At 37.6% G+C, this 26,852-nt stretch overlaps 1 protein-coding gene across 2 annotated transcripts in view; it reads right to left on the reverse strand.

The window, feature by feature from the left end:
* CNTNAP4 (contactin associated protein family member 4) overlaps window positions 1-26,852 on the reverse strand; it is a 271,612-nt gene that overhangs the window by 84,615 nt on the left and 160,145 nt on the right. For both annotated transcript variants that reach the window (XM_070451515.1, XM_070451514.1), the window contains exons 5-9: window positions 18,565-18,768; window positions 17,847-18,028; window positions 16,918-17,061; window positions 13,411-13,672; window positions 5,459-5,608 (exon numbers count right to left, since the gene is read on the reverse strand). In XM_070451515.1, coding sequence (XP_070307616.1) covers window positions 5,459-5,608; window positions 13,411-13,672; window positions 16,918-17,061; window positions 17,847-18,028; window positions 18,565-18,768 — 942 coding nt within the window. The remainder of the gene's footprint in view (window positions 1-5,458; window positions 5,609-13,410; window positions 13,673-16,917; window positions 17,062-17,846; window positions 18,029-18,564; window positions 18,769-26,852) is intronic.

Consider the following 26,852-nt stretch of genomic DNA (forward strand, 5'->3'; position numbering starts at 1 on the left):
AAGTTGGCCAGGGTACATCACAGTGAATCGGGACTCACTCAGTATCTTCACTAAAATAGTTTTATCAGGAAAATAGGCATTTGATTATTAAATTAAAACAGAGAGGAAAGCCCATTGCAGTCAGTATTCATTGGATCTAAATTACAAAGTACAATTTATACAAAGCATTTCTCTTTATTATGATACCACAGGATTCATAGGAAATGACTGCTGTTTCAATAATCATGTGCAAGTATACTGACTTGATCCCAGTTTTAGAAATACACAAATCAGCTCCAGGATCCTCACATGTCAGCCAGGAGTGTTAAATTATGCATAACTTAAACCCAGGGACTTAAGTCTTTGGGGATGCAAAAAAAAAAAAGGAGCTTAAAGGATGAAAATGTGCACTGTAGATGAGAAAAGATAAATTAGTAATGGTGAAATACCTTTCTGTTGAAGGCTATTTGGAAAAGGAGTTACAATGACTTGGAATAAAATTACAACTATTTATTTAATTAAATACTTTTCATTTGCATGTAAGAGCCACATATACTTGCATTTTAATAAATCATAATGGCTTAATGTCAAAAACATTTCACTGTTTGACTTTATTTATTCTCTGCCGCATAAAAAAATGCTCCACTTACACTGATTTCTTCCTAACATTTATCTAAGACCTGTTTCTAATTATTTAAATAATAAAGAACTATAATATTAACTATTATTGTCTGGGGTTTAATGATGTTCTAACTATTTCTCTATCCATGTGAAATAAACAATTTTATGGAGTATGAACACATATATTATACTTATGTATTTTTCATTAATCTTTCTTTGCCGTTATGGTTGTCAACCACTATTACAATTTCAAAGAATAAGAAATGAATCAGCAACTTGCTAATTCCTGTACAATCCATGCTAGTTTTCTACCTGGGAGTTTCCATTATAATTAAATATTTTGACTGCAGCTATTTCTCCTTAATGCTTTGTTTTCCCAACAAAATACATTTAACCTGGCAAAGGAAAGGCCAGGATTCATATTTAAACTGTTATCAGGCACAGTGAAATATTATACTTTAAGTAATGGAGATGCTGAAATTTAAAATTTAGTATAGCAAGAAAAGATAATGAAACCTTCGTGAGCATTTATATTATACATGATTCTATACTCAATTTCAGTGCTTCAAATCCTCCTATGGTACAGGATACAGTGACCATAATCTGGATGTGCTTTCTAGATGAGTTATTAACCAATTAAGAATGTTAACATAAAAACCGAGAGGATAATAGTTCAATAATATTTGGGGGCAACTACAATATGCCAGGAATATAAACAACTCTGCTAATCTCCTTTTCTCCAGGTGGTGTATCCTGACACATTTCAAACTATTTCAGAATAAAATAAATGGTGCGGTATGCCTCTAGGGGACAAAACTAAGCAAACTCACCATCACAAGGAGAGGTCATGGAATGTTACAGAGTGCACAGCGGTCATATTACAAGGCCCTTCACATTCCTGGCTACACTGTTTAATAAGCAAGAGATTCTCAAGAACAAAGAAGGGTTCACCCCAGGTTAGCCTCATTAGCCTGTGATAACAGACATCCACAGGTTAATATAATGCAACGGCAGAGACAGGCTCAGCACTGAACCGGTTTGAGATGTAAGTTCTAAAATATGAAGATTTCTGGGGAATACTTCATGCTGAATTAATGGATGGATCCATTACCAGAAGCAGGCAGCATGTTAAGCACCTCTGAGGATGGCAGATACATTATCACTGCATGTACCAGAAGATGCCGGTCTGATTTCATGGTGGTGTAGCCCCTTCACTAGATGGAGAGTGTCTGATTTATACAAGCGGGAGTGTGAGGATTCTGCACACAGTCTAGAGTTTCTAGCGTGTGCTTCACAGTTATTCCATCGCACAAAGACGGCGTAGGGGAATTCCCAGAAGGTAGACTTTCCTCCATTTAAATCTGGAGGACCCAGATTTAAAATTTATGGTTTATAAATAAAAGATAAAAGCTGACCTCAGTAATTTTTTGGAAAGCATACATTTGAGGAAGGAGAAAGAGTAAACAGTGGTGGCAGAGCGTGGTATTCAGCATGGTGTATGCAGAGCGCTGTGAGCCCCGAGCAGCCCGCTCTCCCAATTGTCACCTTCAAGCCTGACCCAGAAAACAGACCCAGCCAAGACTGGGGGGACAGACCGCCCTGTGCACGGCGGCAGTGAAGCCAGGTTACAGGCAGACTGACTGCTGAAGACGGGGAGTTTGCAGTTGAATTTAGAGAGAAACAAAGAAGAATGAATTGGAAGTGTCTCAGAACATGGGCTATTTATTTACTTGAAGACAAACTGGTTACCTGAGAAAAGACTCCCACCTAGACAAAACAGACCCCAGGAATGAAGGGGACTCCCGTCTGCCCAGGACAGGTTTCAGCTAGCCACCTGTCAGGTTAGCTCTAGGGTGGGAAGTGGAAAGGCTGTTCCCAGGACTGCAGGCATTCAGCGTTAAAACCAGGGGGAGCTGGTCCCCCCACCGCCAGTGCCACTCAGGCGGGGGCCCCTGAACCAGTCTGCCCTGTAGGGGCCCTGTTCCACCCTTCCTCCAGCCGTGATTCTGCCCACAGCACTGGAAGGCCTCACAGGGTCAGGTGATGGGCCCACGTGGAACTTCTCCCCTTCAGCCCACTCCCGGAGTCCAGAATTCTCACCCCAAAGACCTACTTGGGTTTCCAGGAGGAGGGACCCCTCCTCCACCAGGTCCTGGAGGAATGAGGCCTGGAGGAGGAGGCAGAACCGCGGCAGCAGGAGGCCCCTGGCTTTTCTCTGGACCCGTGCTCCCAGCCCCAGAATGTCAGGATGCCCTAGGGTTCACAGGGTGTATATTTATATTTACTGATGAGTAGAATCTCACGCTGGGATTGAACATACTCTAGTACTTGAGGGCACCAATTGAGAAGATGATTGAATAAACAGAGATATTGCCTAAGTAAACTTAAGACTGGTTATCTAAATAAAAGCCCTAAAGTTGAAATTTTATTATGGAAGTTTCCACAGTATATTGTCTAGGGACTTAGGAACACCTTAATACACAAAGGGAGGGATAAAAGCCCCATTCATTGGGGAAGATGAAGAGATGCAATGATGGAGGGACAAAGGGATGCTGGTAATGTTATCTTTCCTAACTTGGAAATGCATGTGCAGATGTGTATTTTTTAAAAATAATAATTCATATTCTTTAAATTGTGTATATGATGTAAAATGTGAATAAGACAAGGTAACAGGGTAAGAGGTAAATGGTAACTTCCTGTGTATCTTTGCAACTCTCTGATAAATCTAAAACATACAAAAATCATAAGTTCATGTAATTAAAATGGTGTGTATCATATGTATCATAATAAAAGCAAGCAAAATTACATTGTATGTGTGATATATTTTGTTATAAAGTATGGCAGTGTGAATAACAGTCAAAATTTTCTACAAAAAAAAGGTGTCATTAAATCTGAACATGAAGGGTATAAAATAAGAATGATGATTATATTTTCATGGCTTAAACTTCTATGCACTCTATTATTTTTATCATCTTTTCTGCATTATTTAACAAAATGATTGGGTTTTGTACTTATCTCTTTTGGTGTTTCTCAATCTTCTCTTGATTAAAGTTGTTCTGTACAGATCTTCCTTGCCTTACAGTATGGCTGCATCTTGATAAACCCATTGTAAATTGAAAATATCCTAAGTCAAAACAATGTTTGATATACCAAACCTACCAAACATCATAGCTTAGCTTAGCTCCCTTAAATGTGCTCAGCACACTTACATTAGTCAATAGTTGGGCAAAGTCTACTTTGTAATGAAGCGTTAAATATTCCCCACAATTTATTGAGTACTGCACTGAAAGTGAAAACAGATTGGTTGCACGGGAGCTGAATGGTTTAAGCGTATCTGCTGTTTACCCTTGTGATTGTGTGGAAGACGGGGAGCCGTGGCTCACTGCCACTGCCCAGCATCGTGAGAGAATATTAACATTACCCTACATGTCGCATGTCTGAGAAAAGAAAAATATTCAAAGTATGGTTTCTACTGAATGTGTATTTCTTCACACCATTGTGTAGCTGAAAAATCCTAACTCAGGAACTGTTTGTATGTCTTACCATCTATTAAAGAACCATGTTGCTTTAGGTTGCCATAAACTCAATCATATATTCCATAACGTTTTATAAACAACTTAGTTTATAAATGAACTTATAAATGAACAAAGCTTCATAAGGAAGCAATTCTATCTTTTAATATTTTTGGCATTATGCTGCCTTTTATAGCAAAGGATTATGAAGGTTTTGGGGGGTTTTTTTTCGGTTTGTTTGTTCGTTCTTAATATAAGATGCATGATTCACAGTCTGTGTACTTACTGTCAATTCTTGGAAAGGAATTTGTATATTATTGATGAATAATGAAGCCTGGGCTTTCAACCAAATTCAAAGGTGATTCCAGATAGAAGTCATGATTACAATTCAAAATAGCAAAAAGAAGAAACACCATAAGTTATGACCATGATTTCTACAGCCTTGCCTTCTGTGGGTGCTGCTCTGCGCTCAGCTGTCTCCACCTTCTTGGGGCCCTTTGGATTGTAGCCCACCAGTCCACGGGATTGGATCCTCTGTCCATGGGCTTTTTTAGGCAAGAATACCAGAGTAGGTTGCCATTTCCTCCCCCCAGGTGATCTTCCTGGCCCAGGAATGGAATCTGCATATCCTAAGAACCTGTCTTGCAGATAGATTCTTTACCAGCGGATCCATTTCTAATTAATGTCAAATATTGTCTTATTTTAATTTTGCAGTGATAGAGATTCATTTCCACTTTCAAAGGTTGCTTTTTGAAGCTTTTTAGTTTAATCAAACATCCACTAGGCAAGTAAACACTTTTTGTTCTTTTAGAGAGATGTCCTGGGGTTGAAGGCTGGTGCCCTAATTCTATCAAATGTATCAGTGCATTATTATTTAGGAATGAGAAGAGGCTTCTGTGGCTAATTAAGTTAGATTATTTGTACATTGGCATAATATTGACCTGCATTGAGCAGTAGAAAAGCAATAAGGATGCTCTAGAAAAGCTAAGAGGCATGAACAGGAAAACACCGCAATGAAATGAGCCCATAAAATCTGAAAAAGATACACATGTAGGTCCATTCAACATTAGGAAAACATAACAAAATTTAAAAGTAAGAACTGAAGAGCATGGTCTACTTGCAAGCAATCTCATTACAGAAATCATAAGCCTAAGTCAGTCCACCTCAAAGAAATACATTTTATGTCATGATTTATCATGATGATCCACTCAACATTTCCATCTTCAAAGAAAGTGAAAAATGATTCCATAACGCTGACATTGGTTAAAACATGCTGACTTCAAGATACAGGGGTAGTAACTGTGAACATGACTCAACTGCCCACATGCAGTGACTGCTGCTCTCACCTCCAAAATAAAAGGTGCCCCCTGAGTAAATCTGCTCAGGGCCCTGGGAGGGGGATGCAGAAGCCACTTGGCCGTCGACCATCACACTCAGGTAATTCCTTTTGGCAGATAAGGAGACGGAATGCCACTGTCCATCATTTAATCCAACACCTGGAGGAGACAGAATCAGTTAAAAGAGATATCTCTTAACAGTCAACACTGTAAGCAGTTGGTTAGAAATGGCAAGGTACACATCACTCAATCAAGTACAGCACTCTAACAACTCTTAACGAAAGAAAACAAGAAGCAAGAGAGGGGTGGGAGATTGGTGGGCAATCAGCACCCTCTACATTGTTGTTAGTCGCTCAGTTGTATCTGACTCTTTGTGACTACAGCACGCCAGGCTTCCCTGTCCTTCACCATCTCCTGGACATTGCTCAAACTCATGCCCATTGAGTCAGTGATGCCAGCCAACCATATCATCCTCTGTCATCCCTTCTCCTCCTGCCTTCAATCTTTCCCAGTATCAGAGGCTTTTCTAATGAGTCAGCTCTTTGCATCAGGTGGTCAAAGTATTGGAGCTTCAGCTTCAGCACCAGTCCTTCCAATGAATATTCAGGATTTATTTCCTTAAGGATTGACTGGTTGGACCTCCTTGCAGTCCAAGGGACTCTCAAGAGTCTTCTCCAACATCACAGTTCAAAAGCATCAATTCTTCAGCACTCAGCTTTCTTTATGGTCCACATCCATATATGACTACTGGAAAAACCATATCTTTGACTAGATGGACCTTGGTTGGCAAAGTAATGTCTCTGCTTTTTAATATGTTGTCTAGGTTTGCCATTGCTTTTCTTCCAAGGAGCAAGCATCTTTTAATTTCAAGGCCGCAGTCACCATCTGCAGTGATTTTGAAGCTCAAGGAAATAAAGTTTGTCACTGTTTCCATTGTTTCCCCATCTATTTGCCATGAAGTGACTGGGACCAGATACCATGATCTTGGTTTTTGAATGCTGAGTTTTAAGCCAGCTTTTTCACTCTCCTCTTTCACTTTCACCAAGAGGCTCTTCAATTCCTCTTCACTTTCTTCCATAAGGGTGGTGTCATCTGCCTATCTGAGGTTATTGAAATAATTGGAATATTGAAATACATGGAAATAGTGCATGATTATCTTCATGTCTTGGGGCATCAGTAGAGAGAACAAAATTCTAATTCAAGTTTGGACAATCCTGAATGGTGAAAACCTTTCAATTATTTGGCATGGGCTAATTTTCAGCTTTCATCATGTAATTTACCTTTTAAAAGTAGTGGCTTGGGAAGAGCACAGATATTTTCCAAAATTCTAGGTTATACCTAATAAAATGATTTATCTGCTCTTTTACACTTTGGTGTAGTCATCTTTTATGACTCTAGAATATTTAGCAAAGTATATCGTCAATCATTATAGAAGTATTTAAAGAGATTATAATTAATGCTGAAAGTGTACTAGTATAATGGAAAGTTAAAAAAGCAGTGTGTAAAACCATATTCATAAAGTTGATCATAATTTACAGATTTTGTATTTTCAAATTCAACTACCTGCCATACTATATTGGTAGCCTCCAAATCAATACTCGGGGCACTTTTGGGGTCAGTCACAGAAATACACAGAGCAGAGAAAAATTCAAGTCAACTGACTTGCAAGTTTCCAGCTGAGGTCAAGCAAGGCAAAGCTTCTCGCTTCAGCTCTCCTATGGAAACCTGTCTTCACATTTTTGTGCTTTCTGTTAGTGACTTTGCTATTTAAAAGGCCCCCTCACACAGTGATAAAGTGTTGTCTAGCATTCCGAGGTGCAAGAAGGCAATGATCTGCCTTACAGAGAAAAATACATGTAAGAGGTAAGCTTCTTTCAGGCATGAGTTAATGTTGGCCATGAGTTCAATGCTGGTAATTAACAATAAACATTAAAGAAGGTGTCTTCAAACACAATCATACATACGAGATTGTGTTGATTGGTGGACAAAAATGTTGTCACTAGAGGCTCGCAAGAACCTAACCCTGTATTTCCCCTGGAAACAATGGTTTAGTATTTATTAATTCCATGTCCACAACAACTTCATAGGACGCAACTACTGCAAGTAATGAGAATTAACTCCATATATACAATTCTAATTATATTCCTGATTTTCTATAAATATGGGAAAGGGCTGAAAGGAAATGCACACAAGCATTAATATTCACATACAAGAAAATCGTGGTTGTTTTTATTCCTAGCTATAATTTTTCTGTATTTTCCAAGTTTATATACATAATAAAAATTGCTACAGTAAAAAAATCAAGGTTTCCTTATTACCTATAAAAACAGTCTCTAGAACCCCAAAGGTGGTCCCTGTGTCATGAATCAAGGAGGCCTGTGGAGCCTTTTCCTCTTAAAGGGAATTAAGTTTATAGGGTTCTGTTTTGAATACTCAGCAAACTGGTGAAATCTAAGTCTCTCTGTTGTAGATAAATCAGTAAGGTTTATGTCCACCTAATATTCAACTCTGTATGATTTTGCAGATCAAATTACTAAATAAAAATATAAGTACTCTATTAAACCTAAAAGTCATGGGCCTCTTTCCTGATATTTTGTGCAGTTTCTTTATTTCCCCAGCTATTTCTGACCACAAGCTTTCAGACAGAAAATGCATGGAAGCCGCTTTAGATGATGAAGCTCTTTGCCCTGAACTCATTTAGCATAGCACAAACTCCACCCTGGGCACCAAAGCTTACTTTTACATTATACCCATGAACCAAAAAAAGATTTCCAAAGACCCAACTTTGATTTGGTTTGTGAAAGATAATGAGAAAGACCTAAAAACTGAAAAATGAAGGATGTAGGCTAGATAATTTTGGGCATATTTTCTAAGAGTGGACTCTGAAATAGGAGACTGAATAGAGTTATATAATCTCTGACGCTATGAGATTGGACTAAAATAAATCAAATGCCCCAAATTTGTCATCCTGTGCTTCCTTTAAGAGGATACATTTAGAGTGAAAATCCTTGTACTGATCTTTACGTCACACGGATAAAAACTTCCCACCCTCCTTACCCTGCCATGGGTTTCCCACCATCTCTTTCTCAAAGCTCGGATGTGCCTGCGTACACGACTTGGCTTCTGTTTTCTCATCATAGCTTTCCACTGGCCTGGGATGACGCTTATCAAGCCACCTCTGGTGAGGGACATTTTCTCTTCCAATCTACTGCAAACTGATAACTTTCATAAAATTCAGTAAAAACGAATGACAAAAACATTAAAGAAAGAAGGCATCTAAAACACAAGCCCACTGACCATATGCTTAGATGTTACAATGATGCCTTCTTGCTGTAACAGCTTCTAGGAGCTTACTCCCAATTTCTGTACTTATCTTGGGAACAAGTATTTTGCTGAACCAGTAAGTTCCAGGGGGCACACTCTGAGCAACTTTGTTCCGAGGGGCTGCTGGGTAGGGCCAGCAGAGTAAAGTCAAAGGCTCGGGGGATCTTCTGTCAACACAGAAGCTAACTTAGATTAAGAACACAAGTCTGCCAGGATGGCCGCTCTGAATTTGACACAGTTACATTCACCCATGTGCTCAGCGTGTGGGTTCCGGAGTTGTGCTGTGTTTGTGAGGGAACCTTCAGAAAACTACTCTTGAGCCTCATTTGTAACAGACATCACTTGCTTACGATGAGGAAACTTTTATGACCCATTGAAGGGATGTATTACTCAAGTTAAACAATGAATGACCTGCGCAATTCGTTTCACTTAACTCCACTTGATAAAAAGGATAATTTTTAAATTGGATACTATTTTTCTTTTAAGTCTACAACTTTAATATCTGAAGAGAAGTGAGCCCTTTTCCAAGGCCACAACACACTGAAAGAGGGGAAGAAAAAGGTGGAATTGCAGAATATGTATTTTTTCCAATTCACCGTTTCAGGTAACTAAACGCTCATTCTAGTACACTGCTCCCAACACTCACAACTTTTGACTGTAGGGGAAGGAATATGTGTTGGTGGAATAATAATAAAAATAATAACAACAGTTCTAGTGACTATTATTCACACCAGGTGCTGTGTGCTTTATATGCATCATGTCATTTAATCTTCAACATTACTACTGTTATTCTCGTTTCAAACATGGAGACCATGAAGCACAAGAGGATTAACAAATCACCCAAGGATGCATCCAACTGGTGAGCTGATGCCACAATCCACATTCTTCTCAGCCTGCAGAATGGGTGGTGACCTTGCTATTTGGCTCATGTTAAACAATTAATTTTGAGAAAGAGAAAAGCAGCCCCCAAGAGCCTGGGGCTAGTGGCTGATGCTCTCAGGGGGGCCCTGATGGTGGGAGACACGGGAAAGCACCCAGAGCTTAGCTGTAGGGTTCTCCCACGGAGCATAAACAAGCTCACAGAACACTGAGATCAGACCAGGTCACTCAGACAAGGTTACCACAATGAAATGGGATCCAGAATCCCTTCAAAACTACTCTACAATCTGTTTAAGCACAGACAAAAGCAAGGCTACTGTGCAAACTACCAAAAATATCAAATCCTCTCCCGGACAACATGAATGACAACTGACTTTTGAAATCAATTACAATTTTAGCTTTATTTCATGCCTCCACTCTTCAAAATAAAATTTACAAAGATATTTAACCACACAAATTCCCTCACCTCCTGGCAGCATTTAATCTCCACCAATGTTCCATTCCCTTGAAACCTTCCTCCAAATCAGCTAACATAATCCAAAATTCTATGCCAAGTCGTCCTGAACACCTTTGTGATAAGACTCCCCACGGTTCCCTGGGTAACCTGGGTAACCTCCAGGTTGCAATATGCAACAAACCCAACCTGTTCAACAGTAAGGGGATCACTGTGGTCTCTGGGTGGAAACCACCGACAACTCCAGCTGGAGGAATAGAAGAGTAAATGGAAAGGTTTGCAACCGCAGGTGGCAGGAGAAGGTGGGACTGTTTATAAGAACTTTCTCCCCTCTCCCCTTCTTCCCCTCCTCCTCTTCTCTCTCTCTCCTTCTATCTCTCTCTCAGACCCAAAACACACAGACATACAAAATACAGGAGGAAGAAAAAGGTTTCTCTCAGTTCCTCCTATATAATCTTCAGGGACCAGTCTTAAAACCACCTACAGAAATATTATGACACTTTAGCTACCATCACTCTCCCATAAGATTATAACAAGCATCCATGGAATAGGATGTGTAAAGCAGAAAAAAAAAAAAGTCTGCTGTATAGGTAGGTTCTTTGCAAAAGAGCAAAAGGCAGTTATACAAAGGCCATTACTCAAGGAGCAACTAAAGGGTTTGCCTGTTCCAAACAACTTTCAGTGCTCCAAAACTGTGCCAGACATTCTTATCCCCACTAACCAGAATTAAAGGTCCATGACACCAGATAGCTCTTGCCAAGAAGAAAATATGGAGGTCACAGCTGTCAATCATGTTAGGGGGAAGCAGGACTTTCAGGGAGCGAGGAGGTTCTAATCTGAAAGACAGGAATATGCCATCAATGAAAAGAAAGAACTTTAAAAATGGCTTCTCCTGGGTGAAGCGAATCAAGAGGGTAGCCCCTCTGTCAGGGTCACAAGAACCAGAAAGCTCAGTAACGGAAACATGCAGAACCGTCATCTGCCAGGCCCTGCCCATGGGAGCAAGAAGCTTGTTTTCAAGCCTGATTTTCACCTTTAGGCAAAAACAATAGCAGAAATGTGAAACTCATAGCAAAAATCTCAAATTTGATAGTCAAGAATTTGTTTAACTAGGAAAATACAACCATATTGTTCGTTAGATTCTTGACCTGAATGATTTTTGCTCTGCCATGTAAAAGGTGACAAAGACTGGTGTCACAGGTGATTTTGTAGGGCTGCTAAGGTGTTTTATGATTTAGACTAATACAAGATCTTTAATATATCAGAAATGACATAAACTGACATAATATTTTTGAACCATTCCAAATAATGATTTGCAAAACTCTACATCACATTAAAAATTTAGCCTGATAATTCAAACATCTGCACAATTCCATTCTTCCTCAATACAACTTACATTTTTATTCCATTGTAAAAGACATTAAAAACTTTGAGTTTTGAAAATATGTAAGATTAATAACTTACACCTCCAGTAGTAAAGAAAAACTGAGCCATCCTTATATAATACAATGATTTAGTATAATGTGATACTAACCCACCAGGTCATCGACTCTCTTCAGAGTCATTATGATACATCCTGACAACTGTTTTAATTATCAAACACTGTACCTGTGAAAGTCTTCTCTATGAGAGAAACAAATGGGCCACACACCCAGACCATTTAAAGTCCACTTTCAAATGAAAAATGCACTTTCCTTGCTGAAACTAGCAAAAATTAATATTTTGAAAAAAACTAGAAAGATGGGAATGGGGGATTTGATGTGTAAAATCCTACTTTGTTATCTGAAGTATAACAATTTTACTATATTAACATTCATATTTTTCCAAGGATCCTTATTATTAGCTATGAGCACTAAGTCATATGATGTCATAATAGATGGTAAGATTGTACACAGATTGAAACATTAATTTTTAAAATCATTCGAGGTGGTCTAGATAGATTTACACCTAGTAGTTTATTAAATTTGCAAGCCTGTAAAGTGTTTAGAAATGAACTAGCTTCATGGGGCTCTGTACAATAACACTGCACTGAAGCAGCTTCTCTAAGATGCTGAAAATTAGGCCATGAATACAACCACCCCAGAGGATGTCAAATACATCAGAATAAACTACACGTTAATGGCAAGCTTATATTTTTAGGCCCTCATTTTAGGGAGCCTATTAATTATTAATATGACACTGATTAATTTATTTCCTTTTGTCAAGCCTGCAAATCTACCACAATTTGAGTATTACATTAAAAAGTCACAGCACAGTACTTCTTAAAAATTATAATTGATATTGAAGTTTCAGTTCCCGCATTCAAACTACTGTGGTATACGAACAACAAAAAAAGAAACACAAAGACCTGGCATATTCATTTGTATACTACTTGCTTCTTATATTTGGTTTCCGACTGTATTTTAACTTTTTTTTCCCCTCCCACTCATATTCTATTAATTTTGGTCGCAGTTAATATAGATGAGTAGTACAATGGCATCTTTAAATTGTTTTTAAAGATCATTTATTAAACTGATATAGCAATTTACCCCAATGTGACCTCTAGTTGCTTGGCTTGGGTATTATTCCATATATATGAAAATTTGATGGAGATCCTTTGTCAAGAACTATATAATTTTAATGAAGAGACAAAAATATCCCTCACCCAAAGCACTGACCTAAATTAGACATTAATTTTCCAGACTCTCATAGAGTCTCCTTAATTATATTACTTCTAACCATTAAAATGGTACCGTATTGCCTAGAAGCGCAGAGAATTCCATTTGGTTCCCAAATGAGAAACTTCACATAAATCTTTTCCCCAAACATATGCAACTCCACACAGATTACAGCAGCAAGCAAAGCTAATCTGACTAAATAATACAGAGATACCAATCCCAAAAAGACCCCTCCCCATCTCTCAAAGACCAGATAAGTCTTATAACTGTGTTACACAAAGACTCATCATCCATTGAAGACACCCAGCAAACTTGGGATCCATTTCAAGTCTTTCATATTCTTCTCAAAATGCATTTCCTCAGAATACACTGATTTATCTGGAGTGGGCAAGAGAGTCATGGAAGGAAATTTCTATTCCCCTACAACTATCACTTTGGTTAATAAGAACTGCTAGTGCTGGAGCCATATTTAAAAGAAAATTGGAATCCAGTTCCTCTAAGGAAGAGATAATCTTATTAACTCAAGTATTCATTTGTTAAACAAATATTAATTTGGGGGTAAAGCATAAAATTTTACAGAGAAGGGACAGAGAGATAATGAAATCTTTCAAACCCATATGCTTTGCCTGCAGGAATACACTTATTACCTGCTGTGATGTCACTGGGTAATTTTCCTGGATGGTAGAGATGCAGCTTAAGTTTTCCATCATTAAGAAAGAGGAGGAGACCCCCTGAAACCAGCTGAAGCTCCGTGAATAACAGGAGCCCAGCCTTATTCCAGGTTCGAAATTGAAAAGTGGCAGAAATCTCGTCCTCTGCAAAAGAGCCCGGCAGTGCCAAGTAACTACTGGGACTCAGAAAAGTCACAGGCACAGACTGCGGTTGTGAGCAAGAAAACGACACATTTCCCTGAGAAGAGAGGAAAAGGGAAAGCTTTCAGAATGACACATCACATTAGTAATAGAATCTGAACCATCTAATTACCCCTGGTTTAAAACAACATGGAAAACTGCTACCAACATAGAAATGGAATCCTTGCTATATATCTTAAAGGTTCTTCAAATCCAGTGATACACAGTCAGGCAAATCTTTCCCTGGGCTTTCTGGGTGAAATCGTCTTCTTCCCATTTCTCAAATTTCACAAAGGCATCTAACTCAATGCAATTGAATTCAATCAAAATTTATTTAAAATAATTCTTTATTTATGTCTTACTTGGTTTTCCCTTCCTACTTTTGCTGCCTTTGGCTTCAAAGCCACTCCATAACATAACCAATATTATTGAGCTACTGGTTCCCCTTCCATATTCTTTCATAATTTTCTGTTACCATTGACATATACAAATATATATTAATATATACACACATATATATGTGTATACATATTTAAGGTATGTATTCAGTTATATGTATATTCACAAACACCTAAATATATATTTGGAATACATATACCAACACACTAGACATTATTTGTTTTATAAAAATGGGAGCCATGTTTTATGCTGTTTACTGTACCATGATTTTATCATTAACAAATACCTTATGGAAATCCCTTTGAGTCATCTGGTAAAAGCCTAATTCCTACTTTTATTGATTAGGCAATATTCTACTATGTGAATGGTCAATTTTTCAGTCAATTGTTTTCTTATCAAGGGGTTTTCTCAGTGGCTCAGTGGTGAAGAAACTGCCTGCAAAGCAGGAGACGTAGGTTTGATCCCTGGGTTGGGAAGATCCCCTGGAGAAGGGAACAGCTACCCACTCCAGTATTCTTGCCTGGAGAATTCCAGGGCAGAGGAGCCTGGTGAATTACAGGCCATCAGATTGCATAGCTGGGACATGACTGAGCAACTGACACTTTCACTTCCACTAGTATGTTGTCACTTTGTTCCAAACTTTTGCCTCTCTCAACAAAGCATGAATAAGCTTCTCTATGTATTTTCAGTTCTTCAGAAGACAATTCTAAATTCAGAGCTAGTGTACCTACATATTTTAATAAATATTTCCAGTTTCTTTCTTGAACTCCAAAAAAAGTTAAATTCTCCACATATCCAACAGTAGTACACAAAGACACACTTTTCCCCACATCCTTGGCAGCAATAGGTATTATATTTCTTTTAAATTTGCATAAATTCCAGGACAAAATGCCCATGTGATGTATCATTGTTATTTATCTTGCATTCACCTAATAAAGAATCTAAGCCTTTTTCATGGGTTTGTTGCTCTTTGGCCTCACTTTTATCCTCTGCTTATTTTTCCTTTTTTTTTTTTTTTTAGGTTTAACATTGCACAATACAATGTACAATGTACTACTTACATTCTTATTTTGAACCATTGTTGTTGTTTTTTTCTTATCATTATGCTCTTGTCATCAGATTTACATGTATTATTTCTTATCTAATGGTTTTTAAATAGATCTTCAAGATACATTAGAATTGCAAATTTTCATTAAGATATTATACATGAAAGATTATTTTGCTGTTAGTACTAAATACATATTTAAGGATTAAGAAAAAATGTTAAGGTCTAAACTATTTAGAAATAATTAGCATGTTCCTTAACAGGCTTCAGAAATCAAGATAAATGTTTTTATTTTTCCTGAAAATAACCTTCAACAAACCTTCTAAATATAGATTTGAAAAGTCAATGAAATCACTTTATTTAGAACAATACAAGCTGGAATTAAACTACTGGTCTAGGTTAAACAAAAACATTTGGCTATATTGTGATTCTGTTAAAAGTGAACTACCTTTCACTGCAGACAAATATTCCAGTGAATGAAACATCAAAAGCTGAAGAGTGAAATATACTGACCCATAATGTAAAGGCAATTATAAGACTAACAAACCTGGTAAAAATGGAAACATTTACCACCTGCATTTGGACAGCTGTCTGCTAGCTACTCTGCAAGGAGCAAATTCTCTTGGCAATGAAGAGCTGGTGTTAGCTACATGAGCAGCTTCTGGAAAGTCATTTTGCAATGAAACACTCACATCTATCTCTCTACAATAGTTTTATTTTCCATCTAAATCCTTTCCCTTTTATATAAAAAAAAAACTATTTAAAAAATCTTGCTGGATGGTGTGCTCATATAAACACTATCAATTCACACAGAGAATTAAAAATAAAATATTTTATAAGCAATAAATAATCCTGTGATGTGCTCTGGGTTTTACTGACACAACATGAGCTTTATTATTTATTCTGAATTTTGAACAATTAAAGAAATGTATTCAAATGGTTGGAAGTGTCTGCTTTTCTATCAGCAAGCGGGTTAAGCTGGAAACCACGTTTCCCAGAATCTCTTTTTTTGTCTGGGTCCAGTTAAAAGTTAGCCAAAGAGGGAGCTGAGGACACCTGAGTCAGAAGTGAAAGGCGGGCCACTTTCCCCAAAAGGTTTTCTGTGTGTGATGAAGTCCAGGGAAGGATGACGACAGAGGGGCTGGTGACTATCCCAGCGTGTCCTGCCTCTTTCACTCTGCTCTGCTCCATCTCTCCTTCCAGACAGCTGACCTCCAGCCATTACAATCCAAGTCCTAAAACAGACCCCTTGTCCCTAAACCCACAACAGTGCTGCTTCTCTGCCTGCACCCTGACCAACACAGTTGTATTTAAATTCCAGCACATTTCCACAGAATCAGAACATCATGCAGCCTGACCAGCACTGCTCTTGGCAGATGCAATCCTGTGAGAGTCTATTAGTTTCTTTTATTAGTTATGAATGACCGTGGCAAAATACAAATTTTTCAACCACTTCTCTAATATACGTGCATGTTATCTGATTCCAGGAAACCAGTATGCTGCTTCGGAGAGTAAGTCAGGGAGTATCTTATTAAGGAAATTACAAAGCAAAAGAAATTAGTCTCCTGGGACCAATAATATTACAACAAAATAAAACGATCAGTTGTACCAAGAAAAGAACGTTCTTTACTTCATATAAAAATAAAATAATCATGACCTGTGAATTTTAAATGTTTTGCATAGAATTAATCCCGTACATGCATATTGCCAAGCTGAGAACTGAGAATTTTTTTTTTAAAGAACAAGAGTAAGGTCTAAAATACCATGTCAAGTGGGAATTCAAAACGAAGCATTTTTTGGGGGGGTGGGGGGAAAAGCCACACAGTTTTCCTTTTTTGTTAACATGAAGACTATCTTACCATAACGATCATCTGTGGGTCCTGTCGCTTGGCCAAATCAATGATATCCACTCCATTGTAAAAGAGATTTTCTAAACACCCATGAAAGTGTTTATGGGGGAATGACACTGATTTTCCAGGTGCTGGAATCCCTCCAAAGCTGATCTTAGAAAGAAAAATGGCATCAATAATATTGTTTAGTGATTTTCTGATAATCTGCTTAAATAATTATGATTAGCAACTATAGCTGTAATTATCACAGATAGATCAATTTTTCAGTACTCTACACTGCCATATTGCTAATTTCACATGAAGATTTAAAAAAAATTAAGATGCAGATTTTAAAATAAGTTTATATGCATTCAGTTTTCACTTATAAAGAGCTTGATTATTCTTACAAGTTGCTAATCAAACCTGATTTGAATATTTATTGGTTGTTGAAGAAAAATACATCCTTTTTTCCATAGTGACTGGCTTTAACAATGTAACCAATTATAATGACATTTTATTTTGTATACATTTCTGGAATATATTGATTTTTGTGCATTTGAATTGGTTATTGATGAATCAGTTAACCTATTCGTTGCTACATTCTTTCCCTAAATCTGCACTGTTCAGGAGTGCTCTTTGTCCCCCCACCTCCAAAATCATGCAACACATTCTATATTCACTTGCGGTAATGAGATCTCTTCGCGGAGATTTCCTGCATACACACTGCAGGCAAAGAAGATGACATTTCTTTACAATGATAAAGTAACATGTAAGGAGCAAAATGAAGCCTCAGTGCTACAGGCACAAAATTCACTGCTTGAGCGAGGTTACCCAGAGGAACACTTCCTCGGGACCTTGCCTGACTCTGGAGGTGGGCTTTCTAGAGCCTGCTGCCTTCCGCGTGACCTCACCACCGAGACGTCGCGAAGCCTGCACGAACTGAAACGTAACCGTCACACCTCATGACCGAGGCGCAGGTCGCCGAGCTCGCCCCGGGCGCGGAAGCGACGCCTGTGCTCGTCCACCGTGAGGTTGACCTGTGTGCCCCAGCGCTGGATGAGCGCGGAGTGCCACTGCTGGTCGTCCAGCAGGCTGCCCAGGCCGGGCCCGGCCGGGGCGCCCGCCGCGGGCTCCGCGTCACCTGAGAGGGGAGAGACAGCAGCACAGCCATGACTCCCGGCTTGAGAGGGCCGGTCCCTCCTACAACCGCGGTCTCCCGCCATGCACCCCGGCCAAACGCGAGTCCGAACTGACCCCGCCTTCGAATGCAACGTCCTCTCGACCTGCTCTCATTTCTTCCACTCTTAACTCTCTTTATTAGTCTTACCCATCATCACATGTTCATTCTCAATGAAAACTTCATCTTTGCTACAAACTTACTATTTTTATCAGTGACCCACCCCTTCCATCAAGATGTTTGAAAATAACTAAGTGGTTCTATCAGCACTGTGTAAGAAACATCAAATGAAGGTCCTGAATAGTTTGCAAATTACATAAAAGTGCAATACATGTATATATATACATACATACATATATATATATATACATACATACATACCCTTGAATGTGGAAATAAGATACCTTAATTGTTAAAAAAGATGAGTTGTAAAAGCATAAAGTTACTAAAGTGATAGCTAAATGACCAGATTTTCAAGCACTTTACCCAAAGAGTTTTACCTGAATTAATAAGCAAAAAGAGTTTTCCTCTTCTTAATTCCAGTGTGATGTGATCTCCATTTTGCCCTTCCCTGTGGAGTAGAATCCCATCACTCTGCATGGTTTTAAATTTCAAAGAAATTACATCCTTTATTGGGCTCAGAGATTTTTTATCAAGTCTGTAGAGAAGGCAACTTTTTCCATCAAGATCAACCACCTCTGATCCTAGACAAAGATATTAAAAGTTGATCTAAGGATAAATATGCTTTTCATTAAAGTATTTAAAAACTACATCTATGAGAGGATTATACATATACCCATACATGTATAGTTCAGCTCCAAGTCAATTATAATAATGGAAAATAAAACCACCAAACATCTAGTTCCTTCTTGACACCTGGGATTGATTCCATTTCAGGCTTTACTCACCTATTTACAAAATTCATGATCTAGAAATACATCTTGAAATGTATGCCTAATCTATATTATTAAAGATTGTTTCTTAACCCATAAAAGCACCAAGGAAAAGGTTATAATTAATACTGATAAAACCACTTTGCATATTTCATGATCAACATTTTCAGTGACTTTCTTAAATGCTGGAGTTAAATGGTTTTTTAGTTTCTGAAAAAGCAGAAGTCTTTTTATACTTTTGAAATCTCAAAATTCTTTCATATGTGTCATATATAGAAGAGATCCACATATAAATACATACACATACATAAGACTCGTCAAATGCCACCCCAAATATATATTCAACTGACCTTTGTGTTATATTTTATTATTTTTGTGGCTAAATAATAGTATTTAAGAGCAATGCTATTTTCTGTCTTCTCAAGGGTGTTGCTTGAAAGATATTCACTTAATGACATTATAAGGGCTGTTCTGCCGTGTTTGTGTCATAACTGTGACATTGACAGGTTTTTTCAGCTTTCTGACAGTGTCTTATCTACTCACTGTCAAGATCACTTTTATTCAGTTCATCTGAAAAAAGATGTCATGTTATACCAGTAACATAACGGTACATCTGTCAAAATCAGTTGCACCCTGAGCAAGAGACACAAAAAAGAGCTGATAATACTCAGAAAGCCTAGTAGCATTTCCTACATTTCACAAATCAAAGATTTTTTTTAAAAAAGCAATTACCCTTGAGAGTGCATTTATATAATAAATGAAGAGGTTAGGGAAGCCCAATAAAATAGGAAGCTATTTTTCAACTGGTTAGGTGACTTCTCCCAGTCAACAGAATGACATTACAGTTTACTCATCTTGTTTCATTCGACAAAATTATTACATCAACTTGTATGCTCAAATATGCATTTCATTCAGATTATCCATCATATTTAATGTGAACCATTTACATTCACCACCACCCAAAATTTTTTTCAACTATTTTATGCAGCTATCTTTTGGAAATTCAGAGGTTTGATTTTTCCACATCTTGTTAATGTGCTTATAAAGAATTCATTCACCAAGTGCACATGAATAAACATTGCATTCTGTAGAAAGAATAATGTTAACCGAACAATTATTCCTTGTTATATAGCTGAATGAATGTGCATGACACAAACATAACTCTGTGTCAAATACAAATAATGTGTCCTATGATTATTAGATTACAATAAATTAAGAAAAATTCCAGTAAGACAGACCTTAAATGCTGACACATTTGGAGCAATGCAGTTATCTCTGAGTTAATGCATCGCTTAAAGGCAACCATCATTATAATGATTTTATTTCAGATAAAGTCTATCTTTGGAATTAGCTACCAAGAGATTTTTTTGTCTCCAATGAGGGACTAGCCTGGGATACTTCAGCCTTCTATTTCTTTTTCCCCCTCTTCTTCACTATAGTTACTACATTATAATGGTCATATTAGCCTTTCATTGCACCAAAAGCTTTGTGCCAGGAATATGTCCATCAGCAAAATGGGATAGTGAGAAACATATTAGACTACTGATGCCTAAGGCAATGGTATACTATTTCTCTTAAATGGAAGCCACTTGCCATTTTCTCTTGCCCTGACCTATTATGTTCTTAATTCACAGGTATCACACTATGTAATTGGACCCAGTCATTAAATAAACACATATTTAGGCCATCTAGTTTGAGGCCTGTGATGGATGTAATAGATTGAGGCCCTGTGATAAAAAGATGGGCCGACACCAACATGGTCCTTGTCCTCACGGAAGTTACACTCAGTGAAGACAGACAAGCAGCATGTGAAAAAGTACATTCATAAACCATCACAGACTGTCAGAGGCATTCTGGTCAAGACTAAAAGAAGCCTGGGGTCACTTTAGTTAAGGGAGTTGGGAAGCTCAGTTCTGAGGTCTAGAAACCTGAGGCTGAAGCAGAGGGTAAGCAATAATCTTCTTACTCTTGCCAGACTTAAAGTCCTAAACTTGTCCCCATAAAATAGGGGGACAAGTTCTACTATTATGTTTAATATTAAGATGGCTGGACATTCTCCGAACGCAGTCTTTCCTTCACTGTCCTGAAAGGAAGCTCTGAGGTTGCTGAGAAACCCCAGGGGCAGTCAGTAACTCAGCTCTCAGAAGGAGAACTTAGGAGGGGGGCGGCTACCCTTAAAAGGGGGCCCGAAAGCCAGAAGGTAGCAAAATAGAGGATTCAACAAACTCATTACAATCACATCACCGATCTCACATCCATGTGAACAATACCCTCCGGGAAAAAAAAGCAAAAAACAATTCAGAGCGTGAGCACAATGTCAGTACAGGGAAACTTCACATCACATCCGTGCAACATATGTACCAGGATTCTCATAAAACAGGAAATTCAGGATGGTTCCTAACAGTATTACTTTAGACAGAAAGCTCATTTATAAAAGCTATTTACAGAATTTATCTGACATATTAAAAGCATATGATTTTAAATAATACCAATAAAATGCTGTGCTATGATTAAAAACAGTTAATGACATAAAAATCTGGGACTATCTGAAAAAAATAATCTTCTGAGAGACAGAGGGAGAGAGAGGGAGAATCTAAATTTTCTCCAAGGATGCTGGTCGGAGAGAGGTCTCTTTGGAAAGCAATGTTACCACTGCTAAGAAAACTGGAAAAACTGGAAAATAAATCAAAGGAATAACTTCATGTCCTCTCAATGTCATTCTGGAGCTTTTTAAAATAGTCCTGTCTAAGGATTACTTAATTCTAGGTGAATTCACAAATGTCTAATTTTACTATTTATTACTGATCAGGGCCAGACTCTAAGTTACATATTAATTTATAGGGTTTTTTTTCCCCCAGTAGAGATGTAAATAACTTCCATTCTGGCAGAAAATATATCCCCAGATATTTTGGTTTTATTGCCCTGTCGGGCATTAACCATTCGTGTACTTAACCTAGTGACAGTAATCCAACATTCTTAGATTCCTGTATACACTCAGTCTCTCAAATTTTCTTTGGACTAGCTTTACCAGTCTTTGGATTTCTTCTCTAATAAATCAAATGTACCTTTGATATACCTTTATGCTCTACTTGGATCAATACAGAACTACCATCTGACCCAGCAATCCCATCCCTGAGTATATATCCAGAGAAAGCTATAATTCAAAACAATACATGCAACCCAATTACAGCACTATTCACAATAGCCAGGACATGGAAAAACCTAAATGACCATTACCAGAGGAAAGAATAAAGAAGACTTGGTACATATATGGTGGGATATTACTCAGCCATAAAAAGAGAATTAAATAACGCCATTTGTAGCAACATGGATAGACCTAGAGATTACCATACTAAGTGAAGTAAGTCAGAAATAGAAAGACAAATATCATATGATCTCCCTTATATGTGAAATCTAATAAAAATTATACTAATGAATTTATTTACAAAATAGAAATAGATCTCAAAATAAAATTTATGGTTACCAAAGGAAAAACATGAGATAAATCAGGTTGGGATTAACATATACATACTACTATATATAAAACAGATAACTCATAAAGACCTACTGTATAGCACAGGAAGTTTACTTAATATTCCATAGTAATCTAAATAGGAAAGAATATGAAATATATATGCATATATATGTATAACTGATTTCCTTTTCTCTACACTTTAAACTTGAAACACAACACAGTAAATCAGCTATACTACAATAAATTTTATTTTAAAAAAGAGCATTGGTGAAACACGTATATTATCTAGGGTGAAACAGATCACCAGCCCAGGCTGGATGCATGAGACAAGTGCTCGGGCCTGGTGCACTGGGAAGACCCAGAGGGATCGGGTGGAGAGGGAGGTGGGAGGGGGGACCGGGATGGGGAATACATGTAAATCCATGGCTAATTCATTTCAATGTATGACAAAAACCACTGCAACGTTGTAAAGTAATTAGCCTCTAACTAATAAAAATAAATGGAAAAAAAATATTTAAAAAAAAGAGCATTGGCAAGGCAAACATTCTCACAAAAGAAAAAGTCCAGATGATTTATAACAGTATTTCTTCATGTTGAAACTGACAGGTATATGTACCATTAATAAAAATAATCCAACTCAATACTTATTTGTTTTGTTGGAAATACTAAACTAATATCTAAAATAATATTAACACTTAAATTACCATTCAATAACATATTCCAATATTTTGTCAAACATTTTTTGGGGGGGAAAAGAAGCTTTTGTACACAATGGAATATATAAATAGGAAAAGTTGAGGTATTAGAAATGGATTACAGGAACAACTGAAAGTCAGCAGTAAATCTAACAGTAAATGGTCTACTGTCCAAAGATGTAGGAAGAGACATGCTACTTGATTGTAGGAGAGAACTGTTTCTCTAATTGCAAATTTGTTCATTGGTATGCTTATTAACTCAAGTTATATTTTTAAATGGGTTTATATTTCATTGCTTTATTGCACTGACCGCTAACAGAATATTGAATAGAAATGATAATAGTAAGCATCTTGTCTCACTCCTGATCTCAGGGGAAAATTTGAAATAATCCACCATTATTTTTCACAGAACTAGAACAAATAATTTCACAATTTGTATGGAAATACAAAAAACCTTGAGTAGCCAAAGCAATCTTGAGAAAGAAGAATGGAACTGGAGGAATCAACCTGCCTGACTTCAGGCTCTACTACAAAGCCACAGTCATCAAGACAGTATGGTACTGGCACAAAGACAGAAATATAGATCAATGGAACAGAATAGAAAGCCCAGAGATAAATCCACGAACCTATGGACACCTTATCTTTGACAAAGGAGACAAGGACATACAATGGAAAAAAGACAACCTCTTTAACAAGTGGCACTGGGAAAACTGGTCAATCACTTGTAAAAGAATGAAACTAGAACACTTTCTAACACCATACACAAAAATAAACTCAAAATGGATTAAAGATCTAAATGTAAGACCAGAAACTATAAAACTCCTAGAGGAGAACATAGGCAAAACACTCTCTGACATGAATCACAGCAGGATCCTCTATGACCCACCTCCCAGAATATTGGAAATAAGAGCAAAAATAAACAAATGGGACCTAATGAAACTTAAAAGCTTTTGCACAACAAAGGAAACTATAAGTAAGCTGAAAAGACAGCCCTCAGATTGGGAGAAAATAATAGCAAATGAAGCAACAAAGGATTAATCTCAAAAAAATACAAGCAACTCCTCCAGCTCAACTCCAGAAAAATAAATGACCCAATCAAAAAATTGGCCAAAGAACTAAGCAGACATTTCTCCAAGGAAGACATACAGATGGCTAACAAACACATGAAAAGATGCTCAACATCACTCATTATCAGAGAAATGCAAATCAAAACCACAGTGAGGTACCATTACACGCCAGTCAGGATGGCTGCTATCCAAAAGTCTACAAGCAATAAATGCTAGAGAGGGTGTGGAGAAAAGGGAACCCTCTTACACTGTTGGTGGGAATGCAAATTAGTACAGCCACTATGGAAAACAGTGTGGAGATTTCTTAAAAAGCTGGAAATAGAACTGCCATATGACCCAGCAATCCCACTTCTGGGCATACACACCTGAGGAAACCAGATCTGAAAGAGACACATGCACCCCAGTGTTCATCAGAGCACTGTTTATAATAGCCAGGACATGGAAGCAACCTAGATGCCCATCAGCAGACAAATGGATAAGGAAGCCGTGGTACATATACACCATGGAATATTACTCAGCCGTTAAAAAGAATTCATTTGAATCAGTTCTAATGAGATGGATGAAACTGGAGCCCATTATACAGAGTGAAGTAAGCCAGAAAGATAAAGACCATTACAGTATACTAACACATATATATGGAATTTAGAAAGATGGTAACGATAACCCTATATGCAAAACAGAAAAAGAGACACAGATGTACAGAACAGACTTTTGGACTCTGTGGGAGAAGGCGAGGGTGGGATGTTTCGAGAGAACAGCATGTATATTATCTATAGGGAAACAGATCACCAGCCCAGGTGGGATGCATGAGACAAGTGCTCGGGCCTGGTGCACTGGGAAGACCCAGAGGAATCGGGTGGAGAGGGAGGTGGGAGGGGGGACCGGGATGGGGAATACATGTAACTCCATGGCTGATTCATGTCAACGTATGACAAAACCCACTGCAATGTTGTGAAGTAATTAGCCTCCAATTAATAAAAATAAATGAAAAAAATTAAAAAAAAAAGAAATAATCCACCATTAAGTAGGATACAAGCTATAAGTTTTTTGTAGATAACTTCTAACAGATTAAAGTAGCTACTTTTGTCTCCTTGTTGGTAGAGTTCTCATCATGAATTAGGTACTGGATATCATCAAATATTTATTCTTTATCAATTCAGAGGACATATGATTTTTATTCTTTATTCTGTTAACATGGTGAATCATATTACTCAATTGTGTATGACTCATGTGTGTGTGTGTGTGTGTGCTCAGTCATGTCCAACTCTTTGCGAACTCATGCACTGCAGCCTGCTAGACTCCTCTGTCCATGGAATTTCCCAGGCAAGAAAACTGGAGTGGGTTGCCATTTCTTACTCCAGGGGGTCTTCTCCACCCAGGGATCCAACCCATGTCTTTTGCATTTCCTGTACTGGTAGAATTCTTTACCAACTGTACCACCTGGGAATACCCAATGTTAAATCTGTATTCCTGAATCAAACGTGCATGATATGTTAGCCTTATGCATCACTGGATTTGATTTGCTAATATTTCACATAAATGTTTTTACTTCTGTTTCCAAAAGAGACTGACCTATAACTGAGGTTATACTTTTAATGATTACATTATCATCAATATTAGTAATGTGGCCCTGTTATATGCTGGCTCACCATGGGGAGGGCATGAACTTTAATTTTCTATAAATAAATTTCAAATTGTTCTGACATGTTCACCTCCTGTTGGTCTGCCCCCTTTCAGCTATTTTTCATAAGTATACTTAGCCTAGTAGTTAAGACAGCTAGTAAGTGTAGGTTTGACTCTCCACTCTACCTTAGGCAAGTGTATGAGTCTTCTATCATTGCTGTAACACATTTTGTTCCATAAAAAGAAAGCACAAATTTGTTATCTAAGAGCTCTGGAATTCAGAAGTCCTAAAATCAGGGTTGGCAGGGATTGCTTTCCTTCTGATGTCTCTAGAAGACAATCTCTTTGCTTGCCTTTTCCAGCTTTTAGGAACCCCTTCATTCCTTGATTTATGGCCCCTTGCTTCTTGTACAGAACCAGCATCATAGCAACTTCAAATTTCTCTTTCTCATCATCGCTCATGTTTGCATTCATAGTCACATCTCCTTTTCAAACTCTGATCCTGTCCCCTCTCTTTTACAAGGACTCCTGTGATTACATTGGGTCCACCTGGATAATTCAGGATAATCTCCCCAACTCAAGATCCTTAACTTAATCACAACTGTAAAGTAGATTTGTCATGTATGGTAACATATTTACGGTTAAAGGGCATTATTCCTTCACAGCAAGTTACTTTCTCTCTTTGGCCCTGTACCTTCAACTGTAAATTGTGGGAATAATAAGAGTATATTCTTTTTTAAAACCGAAATATAGGTGACTTACAATATTGTGTTAATAATAGAATATTCTTCATAGGACTGTTGTATGAATGCATATCTACATAATTTTGGAAGTTGCTGGCATATAATGAGGCTTCAATAAATGTGAACAATTACTAACGCTAATGCTATTATTTATTATTAGAATATTGGGCAGGGAAAGAGGTATACCAACAATAGTTTAATAAATACATTTCATGTGTTTGCTTTTTTAAGTGGACTCTTTAAAAAATAATGAGTTTCTGAAGTGCACAAGAAATGCTCAGTTTCCAATGTC

The sequence above is a fragment of the Odocoileus virginianus genome, chromosome 20, assembly GCF_023699985.2.
Source record: "Odocoileus virginianus isolate 20LAN1187 ecotype Illinois chromosome 20, Ovbor_1.2, whole genome shotgun sequence".
Classification (NCBI taxonomy): domain Eukaryota; kingdom Metazoa; phylum Chordata; class Mammalia; order Artiodactyla; family Cervidae; genus Odocoileus; species Odocoileus virginianus.